At 53.0% G+C, this 17,282-nt stretch overlaps 4 protein-coding genes across 4 annotated transcripts; 3 read left to right on the top strand and 1 right to left on the bottom strand.

Moving 5' to 3' along the window:
* Positions 1-2,799: 2,799 nt before the first annotated feature.
* On the top strand, positions 2,800-5,481 carry GLOTRDRAFT_141114 (uncharacterized protein; the record flags this gene model as incomplete). Its single annotated transcript, XM_007872214.1, has 6 exons — positions 2,800-3,151; positions 3,500-3,516; positions 3,582-3,800; positions 3,858-3,926; positions 4,007-4,948; positions 5,013-5,481. The coding sequence occupies 6 exons, from the start codon at positions 2,800-2,802 to the stop codon at positions 5,313-5,315; spliced, it is 1,902 nt and encodes a 633-aa protein (XP_007870405.1). The 3' UTR covers positions 5,316-5,481.
* A 328-nt stretch (positions 5,482-5,809) lies between these two features.
* On the bottom strand, positions 5,810-7,655 carry GLOTRDRAFT_141115 (ALDH-like protein; the record flags this gene model as incomplete). The annotated part of the gene is made up of 7 exons (XM_007872215.1): positions 5,810-6,209; positions 6,267-6,365; positions 6,420-7,050; positions 7,103-7,309; positions 7,366-7,413; positions 7,466-7,550; positions 7,602-7,655. 7 exons carry the CDS (start codon positions 7,653-7,655, stop codon positions 5,810-5,812), a joined length of 1,524 nt encoding a protein of 507 aa, XP_007870406.1.
* Positions 7,656-8,192: 537 nt separating this feature from the next.
* Positions 8,193-11,526, top strand: GLOTRDRAFT_49473 (acetyl-CoA synthetase-like protein; the record flags this gene model as incomplete). Its single annotated transcript, XM_007872200.1, has 3 exons — positions 8,193-8,835; positions 8,890-10,430; positions 10,486-11,526. 3 exons carry the CDS (start codon positions 8,193-8,195, stop codon positions 11,524-11,526), a joined length of 3,225 nt encoding a protein of 1,074 aa, XP_007870391.1.
* A 2,342-nt stretch (positions 11,527-13,868) lies between these two features.
* Positions 13,869-16,451, top strand: GLOTRDRAFT_49480 (uncharacterized protein; the record flags this gene model as incomplete). The annotated part of the gene is made up of 9 exons (XM_007872202.1): positions 13,869-14,022; positions 14,081-14,109; positions 14,163-14,227; positions 14,280-14,986; positions 15,042-15,235; positions 15,290-15,424; positions 15,483-15,601; positions 15,650-16,015; positions 16,052-16,451. 9 exons carry the CDS (start codon positions 13,869-13,871, stop codon positions 16,449-16,451), a joined length of 2,169 nt encoding a protein of 722 aa, XP_007870393.1.
* Between the last annotated feature and the right edge of the window lie 831 nt (positions 16,452-17,282).

Raw genomic sequence — 17,282 nt, forward strand, 5'->3', positions numbered from 1 at the left:
ATTGTAGCACCGGGGTGCCTGCGCAAAAATAATAGGCCAAGCAACACCGGTAATCGAAACAAAGCATGGCAGCTCAGATCACCATAAGACACACAAACCACTAGACTACCAGATACACAGGGCATAAGTACCACAATTGTATGGAAGTGGCTTGATGCATTGATCCTTACGCTGCTGGTCAGTGCGGTCAGCACTGACACACCAGTTTTTGGCACAAACTTTGCCGTGATATGTCAGAATATATGCTGCAATATCGGCTTTAATGATAGGAGTAGTCAGGGATCATTACGGACGGCGCAGAAGGTAGTCTTCGGGCGCATTGGTAGCGTCGGGACCGTGTGGGTAGCGTTGGGACCGTGGGGGTAGCGTCGGGACCGTGGGGGTAGCGTCGGGACCGTGGGGGTAGCGTCGGGACCGTGGGGGTAGCGTCGGGACCGTGGGGGTAGCGTCGGGACCGTGGGAGCCGCTGAAACGGAATAAGACTGTCCGCGGATTGTCCGCGTACAGTCCGTTTACCGAGATCTGGCATTTTCCCTCACCTGTCCGGACACTGTCCGCGGTCTGTCCAAGTACTGTCCGCGTACTGTCCGTTCCCAGTAACTTAGACGTCCTCCAGTAGCGACATAGGCTGACTCGAGGAACCGTCGCGCCCTCGGTCAGGTGTTACCCTATAAGGTATTGTTTGGCTGGGACAAACAGAGACGCGCGAAACGCAGTTTCCGGACTTTTATGCAAAGCACTGTATATACTCGAAGTAATAACACACTAACTAGAAATAGAAGTAAAGGACTTGAAAGAGAATCAAACAACCATATAAGTACATACACGTTAAGAAAGGAATATCAATGAGAAACGTATATCGTACATGGCGAGCTCCTACAGTCTGGCTTGCCATGGGAATTTCTCCAGGTATACTTAGTACTTGCCGAGTACAGGATAGCAATGGGGAATAGATTGGTAGCATACGTCCCCTGGACTCGACGCTGAACCTGGCCTATTATATGAAGGTACGCAGGTCCTGCAGTCCATCGCATCACGTAGCTATCGTCATGATAGTTGGCCGCTCATTGTTAGCATTATCAAGCAACAGTTCCCGTAGGTCGACGCCACCAAAGTCGCATCCCATCTTGAGCTGATGAGAACTGTCTCAGAAGCGTACTGGGGGTGATGATGAGACGATGCGCACTATAGATATCTTCTCCATGAGAAAACAGTTTCCTCTAGTCACAAGCCCGTCTCTGAATGTCCCGGCCGTGAGCTGATGTTGGGAATCCGCATCGATGCACGAGACACATTCAGATGGTGAGTATTACAACTGTCACAGTCTCCCAGTGGTACTCCCCATTCAGTTATGATCTCGCGCCTTGGGAGGAGCCCGATCAAGCACACGCTGGTGATGGAAGCGACCGCTGCGAGATGGACATTTGACACGGCTGTTATTAGCTAAATGTTCGTGTCTCCACCGGGCTACGGAATCCCCTCTTGCTCTGCTGTCCTTCTCTCGATGTCGTCGACAGCGCCAGATGACCCTCTTCTGTATGTAGGGGTCCGGAGGTCTCGTCATCTGGTTTACAGTGTGTTTTCTATGGTTATCTATGAGTACTTTATCACATTGGATCTGGAGGTAAGTCATGCGTGACTTCGTCGGGCCCGTTGTTTACATGGTAGCTTTTCTTTGCAGGTGGCTTACTTCTGGAGGTGTACAAATCCTGCGAAGCTCTCGCGATTACTCTTCTTTTGGGTACGTCTATCGTGTCACGGGTGGATCGGCCACGGGCTCAGCGTCTCTTCCCAAACTAGAATCGATATATCAACCTCATAACGTGCAGGTATGTCTCGTGGCAGAGTACCAGGGCATTAACTGAGATTCCTGGCCTTAGTCTCAGCGTTTATAGTGAGCTCGCAGTTTGTATCAGCCATCCATCCCGTGCTGACAACGGTGGATTAGGTACATGGTCCTCCAATGACACAAGATGGGTGAGTCACAAAATCTAGTTCGTCATGTACGCATGTTCAAACCCAGTAGATGTGAGGGAAATACGCGCGATGCTGCGCAGTCCACCTTGCTTAACTATTCCCAGATTGATCCTAGTCACGACGTTAACCACCTTAGGCCTGGTTATCATTCAAGGTCAGAGACACCATCCATCAATAGACTATACATACAATCGACCCTATTCCAGTGATGCACGCCCTGAGACTATGGTACCTCTTCTCGCACTCGACAGCGGTCCGACTCTTGCTCGTCTTTCTCACCATCGGCTACCAGGTCACGCACTGGACCGTCGTAATTCAGTATCTGGCAAATAACGGCCCCCTCAGCGGTCAATTGTGGCTCCCCCCCCTCGTTATCCATACTATCCTTTATCTGCTAACCATCGCACGGGTGTTCTTCCCGCGACCGCTTCCTGGAGGGGGGAGGCACCTCATGAACCGATTACTGTGCGAGTGAGTATGCTGCGCACTTCCTACGAGCATTCTTCGAGGCTGATACATTGAAAGGGGCACGTTGCTCGCTTCCGCGGCGTTTGGTGAATGGTTCCGCGATATTTGTTACCTTTCTGTCGGCCTGACACCTCTTTCAAGGTACAAGCCTGTTTGACACGATTGGCGCCCTACAACGTGACCAACGGGTACGTTTCTTGCCTTTTTCTTGTATGCCTGTTTGTGGATCGGGTCCTACAGGTGAGCCTCCCCGCAAAACAGAGCGAGTGCGTATCTGTATCTTGGTCCCTCCTGCACACGGCTTACCGCATTCAAACGGACCACAGAATAATGCTGGCAGTGCTTTCGGTTACCATGAGCCGATTGATGTTCAACATTCGCAGGCTCTCCACCTCCTTAGGGACAGAACCCGAACTGCTCTTGAGTGATATGGAAATGAGCCGAGTGCAGATGCGGTGTACCAAGGGCACTCGCGAGGGTGAACTGCTGGTCGAAGTGGAGAACGTCGGTCCCGACGAGTATGAGTTGTCTCGCACGAATTCGCCTGGTGAGATCGTGGAGGAGCTGAGGGCTGTAACATCCGCCGATGTTGTACAGGAGGCAGAGACGAGCGGTTCATTCAAAATGATCAAGGAGTCGGAGCTCGGCTACGCTGACGCTATAGCTACTGAGCGACGGCCACGAACTCGCGGCATCTCTTTATCTGGTAGTACCCTTTCTTGACAAAGAGGTTTCCTCAAGGCGCCGCGGAAAACTGTATCCTTGGAGCATGCGAAGCGATTCAATATCAAAGTTAGAAGGACATCAGTAGAGGCGTTTTTGTCGATAAGGATGAAAGATGAGTCGTAAGCGCCACTGCGATAGACGTAGGAGGTGGCAGCCAGTGGCCACATTGGGTTGGTGTGATCAAACCTATTTTGGAACCTGATCGAGTCGCAAGATGTGGCAACTCCATCGCGCTTTCGACGATCATGGTCAACTCGCGTCTTTGCACTCGGTGCAAGGAGCCGTGTCATGGCCCTCGCGCATTTCTACTAACATGCTGTTCCTGTAGACGGCACTATCATCACAGTGAGTCAGAAAAGTAACAGTGTATATCGCCCGTCAGACGCGTTTACGTCCAAGGATGTCACCAGCCAGCGGTCGCGGATGAAGAGTTGATTCAACGGATCTACGCGACGAACAGGAACGATGTCGATAACGGGCTTGACGCATGGATGTGTAGACGATGTAAGAAGAAGAGTGGGGCCAATGGTCTAGCGGCGACTTCAAGTGGCCAGGAGATGAGACCCAAGACAATTGAGATTCAGGATGAGAAGATTGTCTCTGCCCAAACCTCACATTCTCCAGGGAAGGTGTGACTCTCAAGCCAAGCTGTGCGTAATGTGCATCCCGTTTACTGAGCATGGCAGACCAAGGCCGAAGTCAATAAAGCGAACTTCGAAACAATTGAAATTCTGTCCGATGACGAGACCCGAATTGTGCCTTCACGCCTTTCGCAGAATAGGGCAAGTTGTCTGATATGCCTGCTCTATTATACGTGTGCTCAATCCATACCCAGTCACCTTCAGTTCTTGCGTCCTCATCCTCGTCCCAGCGTCCTATTTCACCTGCCTCACGTCCCATCCTCTCCCCTTCCACTTCGAGTAGCCATAAACGTCCTGCAGAGGCATCCACACGCCATTCAGCCGACACTTCGAAACGACTGCGCACGACTTCTGAGGGTAATGCAAACTACACGGAATCATCTCTCGCAATACTGAAGCCTCTGGATGGCAACGATCATGGCGTCGCTTCCAGCACAGATGTGCGTCCAGAGATAATCATGCCTACAACAAGTCTACAGAGCCGCGATACCTCGGTTGGTAACACCATGCTACCTGGTACCCCTGAAACGGAACAGAAATCAGAATCCGGAGCCTGTCCTAAATTATTGTCCTCCCCGTCATCGGCAAGACGGGTTCCGCCACTTCCTGCGAAAACGGCGCGTCCTGGAGTTCATCCTCCATCCCGTTCCCAGCGGACACCCTTGTTCCTCCCCTCTGCCTCCCCAACCCCTGGTCTTTCACAGTTTGCCACCAAAACTCGTAATGGAGCATCTCGTACCCCGCTCTTCCTCCCCTCGATGTCCACTGCCCCGGGCCAAGGTGGCCACCCGCGGGGACCAAGCACGTCCAGTCTGCGTGCTTCCTTCACTCCGACAGCACAGGAAGAGTACGCGCAGGTACAACCGTCCTACGAGAGGTCGCGGGAGCCGCTGGATCTCAACACAGTGTTCACTCGAATGAATCTTGAGAAGACAGCATTCGGGGAAGGGAAGAGTGAGCGAGCGTTGCTGGATAGGATCGAGCGGTTACAAAGGCGGGAGCCTTCCGCGGGTACAACCGATCCAGAGCCGTCGTCTGGAAGAATGGAATGGAACAGAATGTACGTGAGGGATGATATGGATGAGCTCTACGCCAGCGAGAGCGAGGCGGAACGCGGAGTACCCTCGGCTGATCAGGTACGCTTGTTTAGAATATCAAGTTCGGAGCTGGTGACCCATGTGCAACATAACCATTATTTAGAGGAAGCTCGCAACGCAGGAGCCGCAACCAGAACCGGCAGGGATCGCTCTCTCACCTGCAACGGCTGCCTCGTTATCTTCTGTCTCGGCGCTGGTCCTAGATACCCCGGAACTGGAACTGAAACCTTTGCCCGTCCTGTATCCACATCTAGAGCGCTTCAGCAAAGCGCCCATCTTACCCGGTTCGAGGGATCCGAAGAGAAGCTCGGAGTATCGTGGCAGAGCGAGGAAGGCACCAGCGGAGAAGACGAAGAAGCGCAAGCGGGGGTTAGGGTTCTGTGTGATTGGAGGGGTAGGTGTGTGACAGGGCGGAGGACTTAGTGGCGTATGCACCCCCTCCGGTATCTTGGTTGCTCTTGTACTATGAAGTATTGCGGTCTGTATTTTTAGGGGCCAGAAGTGCTGCGGGCGGCGTAACGTGCCCGCTTGAAAGCGTATATAGCGGGCGCAATATATAGAGTTCCATCCGCAGTCGTTCGTACGAGGAATACCAACGTCCTAAGCCATCTTGTGGCGTTAACTAGGCGAATCGCATACCCGTGGAGGACAAATCATGGACGCGGAAACACATTCCACGCAAATTGATGTGGTTCAAGCATCGTGATATTCGGTCATGATTATTAAGGATTCAACCACTATGAAAGACTGGCATATACTACATATCAGAATACACATTTTCTATCGCAGACAATGCAAGAACGAATGACAACTGCTTAAATATATATATAAACACGCCCGTGCTGCGGAATCGCATTTCGGGCGCGAACCCCTGGCATGAATTCATCCAGCCACATCCCATCACCGAGAAAACCTGTTATATAGCCGCCATGCACCCAAGCCGACACTAACCAAAGTCACGAACTGCACCCCTCGGTACACCAGCTTAACCTGCTCAAAGAAATCCATGCGGGTGCCAGGCCCCTCATCGAGCCTTTCGATGTAGGAGTTCTTGATCGCCTCAAGCATCTTGGACTCCATGTCGGATCCAGACATGATCATCGCAGCGGGGGAAGAGGCAGAGACAATGGCTTGGTCGCGGGAGAGGACGGGCTGGACAGCGGTGGTGTGAGAGAGCGGATGGACGAGGATAGAGGGTGGGATTGAGTTGGCAACGGTCACAGCACTGTCAACGTGCTCAGTAACGTAAGTCTGGAATTTCTTTGACTTGACAAAAAGGTAGAAGGCGGAGAGACGCGGCCTGTGTGATGTCCGTGAGTCGGAAGTATGGGACTGAAGAGGGATGTGACGAGCGCACATAGCCTGCATTCGGTCGATGGCAGTATCAGGCGACTGGACACGAGAGACGAGCAAGAACGGGACCCGCCCAGGCGGTATGTTTCTCTTGCTTATTTTCCTGCACAAAATACTGTTAGTGTAGTCCGGCGATGCCTGATGGACATCGACTCACGTCACGTCGTCTTCCAAGATATAGAGCGGGCCAGAAATTAAAGCCTTGGCGCCATCTTTCAAGATAGCATCCACCATGTCCTTGGCACTCTCTGCCTCCTGATTACGGGTGGCGGTCTGGAGGCCGGCCCCAATGCGAGCGACAGCCGTAGCGAGTTCCCGCGCAATGTCATCGTAGACTTCCTCGTCGAAGTATGCGATCCAAGGCGCCATGGGCGACTCACCGTTGAATGCCAGCTTCGCTTGCACTATGGCAGTAGCAATGTCCTTGGCTTCAGTCTTCCTGGCGGAACTACCCGGCCTAGACAGAGCACTCTGGTGGACATAGACGGTACTGGGTCCGTGAAGAGCCCCGGCAATCGCAGGAGGTATGTCGAAATTCAGGGAACCGTCCTTACCGACCTTCAGAGCGGCGACAGACGGCGAAGGAAGGACTTCAAGAAGGTGCGCATGCTGCTTCGACAGCTGGGACAAACCAAGTACGGCGAAAGATAGCTGGTCGATATACCTGGGCAACAGCTTGGACAAAATGTCGGCCACTGACGACGCTACACTTGGTGGGAAGTATAGCGCCGCGACGTCGCCGGCGGCATACGCAGACACCAGAGTACCAAGCGTCGTCACAAATGGGACTGGCAAGCCGAAGGTCAGAGACGAATTCTGTACTGCCTCATATTTACTTACAGGCCCAGTGAGGCGTAACCAAGATGACACCAGCAGGTGCTTGGATTTGCTTGATCTTCTGATTCTGACGGAAGAGTCCTAGGACCTCAGCCCTGGAGCCCTTAGTGGTAGTCTTCGAGCTCCTAATGACGTTGTCCAACTCGGTTTTGACGGTCTGTAGGACTGCTCCAAGTTCGAGCAGAACCTCAGAGCGCACGAGGCGGCTGTCTGTATATGACTAATTAGATGGGCGTTCCAGATCGAAGCCGTATTGGTTTGAGTACCTTTCAAAGCTGCGCCTACAAGCTCATCGGTATGCTTCTGGATCAAGTCTGAGGATGAGTTAGTATTTTCTCTTTGCTTGCTGAACCGGATCCAACATACCATGCACCCCTTGCAACTGCTTCCGCCTCCAGTTGTAAGGACGGCTGGCACCAGCGGTGAAGGTAGCGTCCAACTGGAGAAATGCCTACAATTTACGGTGAGATGATCGACCTCGGTATACAAAAAATCGGATAACTTGCCTGCGTAGAAGACTGCGCCATTGGAAGATGAAGCTGGAGAGTATTGCCATCCCCCAAGTCCTAACCTGCCGCATATATATGATTGCCGTTCGAGGTAACGGACAGGACGTGGGCTCGTGTAATAACAGTCAGTAAGCATCATTCGGAATGCTTGGGGCGCTGCGTTAGCGGTGGGAGGTGAAGGGCTCGAGGTTGCAGCCACCCGTGCCCCGGATTTGGCTGCAGATCATTCCCACGATGCGCAACTAACCCACTCTCGATGACCGAAGTTGGAAGGCGTCCACATCTCCCCGCCTTGGTTCTACGCAAGACGGCCTGGACAGGCTCTCTCTGTGCCAATTCGAGGAGAATGCCGGTTCCACGTTGGGAGACTAATGCCATGACTCCGAGGAATGAACAGACCCACTGCCGACCGGTGATCCTGGAGGGACGGACGGCGGACAAGTAGTGACTTTATAATGCCGCAGAGTTTGCTGGATGGCCCACAACTGCTACTTCCCGTCTGCTTGTCTGGACCTCGACTACGCTCGGTAAGACTTTAGTATTGTTTGGCAATCTCACGACGCGCTTACGTTGTGGTGGTAGACATGCCAGGCGAAATCTCCAAGACCGCAAAGTCAGAGGCATTGACCGCTATCCCCCATTCTCCATGTCTTCTCCCTTATGCCATAGATCATCGTTCTTACAACGATTCTGGACGAATTGCAATCAGCTATCCTAAGCCTGGCACCGGCGAGTATGTCGATGTACCCTGGGCTCAGTTTGGAGCTGCCGTAGACGCGGCGGCCTGGAATTTCGACGCGAAAATCGGCGCTCGTCGCTCTTCTGAGGATCCGGACAAAGTGGTAGCAATCCTTGCCAGATCAGATGCCGCGTACATGATCACTATCTACGCCCTCCACAAGTGCGGATTAGTCCCGCTCCTCATCTCTACCCGTAACTCCCGAGCCGCCATCGTCAATCTCTTAAAGTTGACAAACTCTGTCGCCCTTCTATCCGACTCGTACAACCGGAAGGAGGCCGAGGCCTCCGCAGCTGAGGCGGGCGCAATCCCTGTTCATGATTTGGCACCTTTGCCGGCGACTGTGTCTGTCCAAGACCGCAAGCCTTTCCCCTTCACCTTGAAGTGGGAGGATGAATGCGACCGAAGAGCCCTGATTTTGCATACGTCTGGCTCTACAGGCCTTCCCAAGCCCGTGGCCTGGAACACGCGCTTCTTCTGGCACCAAGGTAAGCTCCTCCGACTTAGTGCACGCTTGATTATACTGAACGGTACATCTATAGGATACTACCCGCCGAAATTCGTTACCAAATACAATAATTCGTCTGTTCTTGCCACGTTGCCCTTGTTCCACGGCTCCGGGGCTGCTCTCACTCGCGCCTCTCTCCTCTGGCTGGGTTGGAAAGTTACTTTCCCCGACCCCTCGAAGCCCGTTACCGCCTCAGCCATCATCGACCTCTGCCAATCCAGCGCCGTCTCCGGTCCGGACATCGTGATCGGTGCACCCTCTGTTATAGAGGAGATTCCGACGCTGCCTGGAGGGATGGATGTACTTCGCGGGCGCAAGTTCTGGTTCTTCGTTGGAGCACCCGTGCCTCCTCACTTCGGCGATTTCCTGGTCAAGGAGGGGATCCACTTCCTCTCGATGCTTGGTAGCACAGAGATCGGGCAGATGAACGTCCTGGAGCCTGATGGCAGAGAGCCTCAGGACTGGCAGTACCATGAGATCCGCCCAGACCTGGACATCGTCTTGGAGCCCAGGGGCTCGACGCCGGACGGCGGACCGTTCGAGCTGATTATCTTGGCGAAGGATGGTTGGAAGCCGGGCACCATCAACGTTAACATCAACGGAGTTGAGGGTTACTCAACTTCAGACCTCTACCAAAGACACCCCACGCATCCCCGCTTGCTCAAACACTGCGGTCGCGCTGATGACGTTATCGTCCTCTCCAACGGGGAGAAGACCCTATCTCGCGCTATTGAAGTGCCCATTGAAGCAGACCCTCGTGTTTCTGCGGCAATTGTCTTTGGTACTGGACGAACGCAGAACGGCGTCCTTGTTGCTCCCGCCTCGGATTACGTCTTTGACCCTTCAGACGAGTCGAAGCTCGCTGAATTCCGAAACGCCATTTGGCCCAGTGTGGAGATGGCGAATAGGACTTCCCCTCAGCATTCGCAGATATGGAAGGAAATGATTCTTGTCACGACTCCTAGAAAGGAGTTGCCGAGGACGGACAAGGGCAGTGTCAAGAGGAAGGCTGCTATAGACCTATACGCCAAGGAAATCGACGAGTTGTATCTAGCTGTCGAAAGCCTGTCGTCGTCGAACAAGCCGCCGTTGCCCGAGCCTGCCGAGGAGAGCACCTTGGTACCGTTCTTCCGGGCCATTGTCGAGGAAGCCATGGGCAAGCCGGTCGGCAGTGACGATGACGTTTTCGAGCAGGGAATGGACTCGCTGAAGGCGATATTTGTTCGTAACTCCCTGCTGTCTGCGTGCCGTCGCAGCGAGAAGAAGGAGATTCAGGCCTTAGCGAGCAAAGTTCCTCAGAACTTCGTGTTCCTATACTCGTCGCCCAAGGCTATGGCTACGGCTATGGCGACCTTAGTACAGTCTGGCTTCTTGGCGGATAGCGGGATGGAAACCGCAGAGCAGCACGCCCAGATCATCAATGATACTGTGGCGAAATACACCTCAGATCTGCCCACGCAGAAGGGGTCCAACGTGCCCGCGGACGATGATGAGGTTGTCATTCTCACGGGCTCGACGGGATCCCTCGGCACGTTCATCTTGCATTCGCTGCTTCTCAATGCTCGCGTCAAGAAGGTAATGTTCTTATCGCTATTGCATGTTGGATTACCTTTAAACGACTCTCATGCAGGTATTTGCTTTCAACCGATCTGGTTCAAGCCCTTCCATGCAACGCCAACAACGTTCGTATAAGGAAAGGGGCTTAGATGTATCCGTCCTTGAGAACGCCGCGGCGTTTGGCAAGCTCGTGTTCCACGATGTCCAGGTCAACCAACGCAAATTTGGTCTTGCGGACGATGTCTTCATCGCCATCCATTCATCTGTTACGCTCGTCATTCACAATGCTTGGGCATTGAACTTCAACTGGTCCTTGGCGACTTTCGAACCTGTTCACCTTAAAGGCCTTCGCAATTTCGTCGACTTCGCCCTCACGTCACCCCGTGATAGAGCTCCGCGTATCGCATTTACGTCATCCATCGCGTCTGCCGGCGCCTACACGAAAGGCCCAGTCCCTGAGGAATCCGTTGATGACCCATCCATGTGCCTGCCTCAAGGCTACGCAAGGTCAAAGTACGTGGGCGAGCGGATACTGGCTATTGCAAGGGAGAAGACAGGCTTGCCCACGATTTCCTTCCGCATTGGTCAGATTTCCGGAGACTCTCGACGCGGTATTTGGAACGAGACAGACAACGTACCAGCTCTAGTTCGTGGCTGCCAGGAGCTCGCGGCTATCCCAACCGACTGGCCACCCGTGGTTGCTTGGACACCCGTCGACAGCGTTGCTCAGACTGTAGTCGACGTGTGCTTAGATCCGAAGGGTCGTGTCGGCATGTTCCACATTGCGAACCCCAAGCCGACCCCGTGGAGCGAATTTGTGCCAGTCTTACAGGCCAATCTTAAGACGCAGGATGGCCGCAAACTGGTACTGGTCAAGATGCGCGAATGGCTTGACCGGCTGAACGATGGCCAACAGTCGGCGGAGTCTAACCCTGCCGTGAAACTCATTGCCTTCTTCGAGAACAATCTGGCAGGGAGGGGTATCCGTTGCCGGCTTGACTTGCAGAAGACGGTGGAAGTCTCGAAGACGTTGAGGGAGGTGCCTGCAGTGGATCACAGGATGTTTGAGACTTACCTGAACTACTGGAAGAGTATCAGCTTTTTGCGCGCGTAGATTTGGTTCAGATGTTACTAATGGTATAGAGACATAGCCGGCGTTGTATAGTATGTACGGTAGACTCATATTTATTTTGGTTTTTCTTCGCACAGTATTTTTCGGAATGCCCGTCAGCGTCAGTAGTGAAAGTCAAGGCACAGCCACAGTCTGGGCTTCCTGGAGAGCTTCGTTGTACAGCGTTATACATAGTCAAGCATATACTGCAGTCCAATGTAAGTATATATCCCTCCGCGCAGGACGTGCATTTCGACCAACTCTCGGACTTCCTCGGCAATAATCTCGACGAATGTGCAAACCCTGGCACCATCGAATGACCGTACACACAAGCACAGGGTTTTTCTGTCCCCATGCCCCCCAAGCGTCAATGGACACACAGTTTGTCCCCGAGATATCCTTGCTTTGCTACACATCGGGCGTAGTTGGCATCCGATATTGAATCATTGACCATCAGTATGTGCCAGTAGCGCCCTCCACCGGCGAGTGACGCCCTTCTCCGAAGTGCTCGCCGATCGGCAGTCTTGACGCAGACACGATCCCCACTGGTCTACAAACATACGTATGATCGTGACGACCATCGCAAGCATAAACCTTTCAAGACTTGATTACAGGAGTATCAAGAGCGTAGGTCACCCGTTTATATTCTGCTGGCGTTATCTTGCAGTTCGCTGACGAAGCCCACTTGATCTAGGGTCCTTAGAGCCTAACTGCGAATGGCGCAGTATTGCAAGGACCGGTATCGCTCATTCCAGCTGGCCCGAGGTACGGCGAGTATCAGCAGATTAGCAAGGGATAGGGATGGTCTTCTTTCATTTGAAATGCTTACTAGCCACGCATAGGTTTCACACTTCAACTATTACTCATTCCGTGCAGCAAAATACAACAGTATCTGGCATCGGATCGTTTTCATGTAGGGATTGAGTACCAATGACTCGTGTCCTCGAACGTTTGTATATTCTCGCGTGACCCGTTGCGCTCGGATTATCCTGACTAGGGACGCAGTGAGCCCTAGGTACACGATCACTTCCGTATCAAGCAAGAGGTTGGTTCAATGTTGCACTGAATGACTCGATTATGAAAACGAACTAGATGTCTCGCTGCCAGGCGTACACCATGGCCGAGATCGACGCCGACCACGGCATTCACCTTACTGACGATACGCATTTCCCGGTAACTGACGTTCTTGCGTTAGGCGTTGACAGGAATGGATTGTGGCACAACTCACCACTCCAGGCACTGCAGCATTCGCTCCTATGGGAAAGCTCCTCGCCGGATGACATCACTCTTGGGTAGACATGGAGTGGGTGCAGATAGATAGCGTCTGCCATAGAGCGGGTAAGCCTGTGCAACTCTTTCACCCGATGGCCTTTGATTCTGAAGCTTATAATAGATAAGGCGATTCGGTCGATACGTTCCACTATGCGGCGGAGATCAAAATGCATGTCCATTCCTTCTTTCTCTAGTACCACAGCAGCTGAGAGCGTCAGTTAATTGGGTCTTGAACAGGCTTTGGTCTGGCGCCTGGTGAAATTTATACATAATCTTTGGCTCTCGTTGATTTTGGTTCCGTTGATGTATCGTAGGGCCTCTTAGGTTGACTGAACTCCTGCCCCTTCGCTGTATGGTGAAACAAATGCTTGGGGGTATACACCGGCTTGCACGATTTCCACAGCGATGGTGATACCGCGTCATAGTCAGCTGCCTGCCAGGCTGTCCGATTTTTAAAGAGGCATGACATGCGTGAAGAAGGGAAAGCACTTGGTATCGAGAGTCAATGATGATATTGTATGTCCTACACACATTGTATTGACTGACTAGCTTCTGCAATAGTCCATATCCTGCAAGCGTCAAGCCTCTCTTGCGGGCTTCATGCATGACTGGTTGTTGAGGTTACCCTTAATAGGTAGCCAGAGTCTCAGGCTGACTTGTGCACGCATTACCTCTAGACCATTGCAATCCTTCGGGGTAGGACCGTATCGGAGAATTTCGTTGGCCGGTGGCAGCACACCGGTCAATACCGGCTGTTTCCCTGACGGATGTGGCGATTGGATCAACGAGTACAGTTGAGTCGCCTCTGAGGCTCTTGGCAATCAAATGGAAGGCAGAGAATGTGGCACAGACAGAACATTGCCGCAATCGATCGTTAGGGCAGCGCACAACTTAAACGTGTATTACGCACTACCTCGGTCGAGACTTCGCATTCAGTGCATGTTCCGACGTAGACGCTCGCAGACCTTATAACCAATGTTGTATGAGTTACGGAGTCTTCTACTCGCTAACGTATGCCCCGCTCTGCTGGACAGCGCGTGCTACCATCCGCCGTAGACACTTCTCGACTAAGTATGGACCCTACTTCCGACCCTCCTGCCTCTAGCAACATGTCCAGAGTACGTCGGCATAGGGGCAACATACCCTCCTTGCCGCAGACAAAGCACTGCCCCCTCTGTCCGGCGAAGTTCACCCGGACGACCCACCTTAACCGCCATCTTCGATCACGTATGTTCGCTTTACCTCTCTGCCGGAGCGCCTACCTTCAGCTCCGCTCTCGTTTCAGACACCAATGAAAGAGATCACTGTTGCGAGGTATGTTCATTTCATGAGATGAGCCGGCTCCGAGACTGAGTTCTGTCGTCAAGCGCTGCCAATCACAGTTCACGCGTAGCGATCTCCTAACTAGACATAAACGAACCTGTGGCGATCCGTAGGTGTTCTGTGCGTCTTTCCCAGATGCTTCGCTTATTATAGACGAAAAGTGTTCTTGCCAATCGCTCTCGTCGCAAGTCGTGCGAGGCGTGCGCCGAGTCGAAGATCAAGTGTGATTTGGAGCAGCCGTGCTCAAAATGCGTGTCTAGAGACCGCGAATGTATTTTTATCAACGACCCAAAGCAGTCCTCCAACAACTTGAAGCCGAGACGTTCACGGAGCAAAGAAGCAGAAATGTCACCCCCAGCACTTACTCTCGTTATATCAGAGGACGACGTCGTGCCTTCTGCGTCACCCACTTCGTCCCCGGCCACATCGCCGGAGGCGTCTTCTTCTAGGCTTTCATCTCCGCTATCTACGCTGTCTTCGCTTTCTTCGGATTTGGTAAGCGCTGAAGCTCCAATGCGCCTTTGCCTTGAGGGCTTGGACGGCGTGGCTCCGCCCGGCCATGCCGACTTCAGCAAGTTATTCCCTGCCCCATTTTTCGGGGCCTCTATCAACGATCTCCTTTTTGTCCAGCCTAGTGATACTGCTAAGGCACGAGAGGCCTACTCGTTTATGGCGTCTTACCCATTTTACGCAAACGCTATTCCCACTCATTTCTACAGTGCAGATGAAGGTTTGGCGACAACTTTGCCACCAGGTCCGAATGGACCAGCCTTTGGTGCAGTTCCATCATTGCAGTCCGAGTCACATAACTCAGATGCGCTTGCGTCTGGCCCTAAGGGGCCGTCGGAGCAAGAATTACAGAACTACAGTGAGTGACATTTACCGTTGAAAGCCGAACTGCTCGATTGACAGCGGTCTTGGAGTGTATTTATTCTTCGCGGAATTCTTGACTCAAATACCAGTCATACACTCCGCTACCTGGTTGCCTGATGGGAAGCCACCCATCTTGCTCCTAGCGATGCGAGCATGTGGCGCCCTGTTTTCGGACACCCCCACTGCTCAGGATTTCATCAGTGAAGCGTTGCGATCATCCAGAGAAGTGCTTATTACAGAGTTTGTCCGTGATCTCACTATACAGCATGGCAATGAAGGCTGACATGTACCGCCTTAGTCCAGCTCGAGAGAGGCAACCGACGAACAAACTCATCTCATAATGGCTGTGACCCTACTGCAGACAGTGGGCCTATTCCACCAGCGGCCTGACCAGAGAACTTCATCGAGCATATACCATGGGATGGTGGTTATGGTCAGCTCAGCTTGATCCCCGCGGCAACGCTTCAATAACGCTTGCTTATGCCCGACAGATGATACGAAGGAGCGGCCTAATCGAGCAGAACGTCGCCTGGCCTGTGCCTGACTTCAACGATCCATATCAGGTTGAGGATGCTTGGCGATCTTGGGCGGCGCATGAGATGATCAAAAGGTACGAAACTCCCGAGATCGGGAAGCACATTTTGCTTATCTGGTTAAGCAGAGCGTTGTTGCTTTCGTACCTCCACGATTGTTGTCAATCAATCTACTTCTCTCTAGCTCCGTCATTCTCGCCTGGGGAGATACGGCTCCATCTCCCGTGCGATGACCCTTTGTGGAAAGCACCGTCAGCTCAGGAGTGGCAAGGCCTTCTGCAGGCGCCCTCTTCCGCCATCTCCCCCATCGACCGGCTCACTGGCCAGAGCCTCCAATGCACAATCGCTAACTTGGGCGAGATGCGTCGGCCTCCCAGTGCCATGGTCTCTGACCGGTTCTCCCTCTTCATCCTTATTCATGCTATTCTGGGCGACATGTACGCCGCGAGCCTGAGACCGTCAACGCCAACATCGTACCTAGCCCCCAGCAAGTCTCAGTACGAAGCTGGTTTCAGAGAACACGGTAGAGAAAACCCCTTCGCCCTGCAATCCGCGCTGCACGGCTGGATGCAATGTTGGATGAATGATGCGAGCATCGCAGACCTCGGAAGCGACGCGCGGTTCATGTTCAACCCTCTGCCATTTTACTGGCTTGCCCAGATTTCTTTGACGTCTTTACAGCAAGGGCTTCCTCCTCTGGCAGCGGAGAGCTACGGGCGTACAGTCGAAGCCTCCTTCAGGCTGGTTAAGAGGTGGCTTTGGCGTATCCGCGCATTCCTGCGGCAGGGAGATCAGCAACCACCGGCTGGAGTTCTTTGGGAAGAACTCATGAGGATTCGCACGGAGACTTGGCGGAACGAGGTCGGGGTGGATGTCGGTCCCGAATCTGAATCCGAGGGACTGATGGCTTTCTTCGCCAAAGACTAGACGATTTTGTGGACCGCTAAAATTGTCACGGTGATTTTTGCCGAAAACCTCCGAAGATTTTTTGCATGTGCCCCGTTGCGTACATGTATCTTGGTTATATGGACATCACCCCTGTACCCATAAATTTTGCTGCTCCGAAGCGGACCATATGTAGGGTTTTGGCTAAGGACGCATGCTAGTATCTATAACACTGCAGTTATGCATAGTCGGGTCAAACTTGAACATACCTATACGAGTCCAGCAACGGCTAACTGTCCACCTTCGGGAGAGGGGTCCCGGGTGACACGTACCATGTGGCGAAAACGGCGAAGTGTAAACACCGTGACCCGGGCAGGTATGAGATGTTCGTATGTCTAGTTGGGCGACGAACGTGCACGCAGATAACGCCGACCGACCCCAGAATTGAGACACGAGACACTTACAGTAAAGCGAATAATACCTGTCGTGCGCCCTCAAGGAGTATGATTGCGCTCCCAACTGGAGATGATGGAGTTCCAGAAAGCGCCAGATCCCGGCAATGAGGGATGATGGTGGCACTGGTTGAAGGTGGACTACCAGAGAAGCCGAGCGGTAACGTCTCGAAGACTGTAGGCGGTGCGCAACAGTACACAGCATGACTGAGCACGCGCTTTGCCGCAGTTCGGGTTAGGCTGGCACGCGCAGTACGTCGCGGTCGCTCAGGGAATCTACGATTTAGGCACTGCAGATATCCAGCAGGTAGGGCGTAAGATATCACATATACACATCCGCGACGTAGGATATCTTCTATCTTCCCATGTACCAGGATAGCTGCGGCATTTTCGTCCTCAGGCGGAAAAGGCGGCGTATACA

This window comes from Gloeophyllum trabeum, assembly GCF_000344685.1.
Source record: "Gloeophyllum trabeum ATCC 11539 unplaced genomic scaffold GLOTRscaffold_00017, whole genome shotgun sequence".
NCBI classification, from domain to species: domain Eukaryota; kingdom Fungi; phylum Basidiomycota; class Agaricomycetes; order Gloeophyllales; family Gloeophyllaceae; genus Gloeophyllum; species Gloeophyllum trabeum.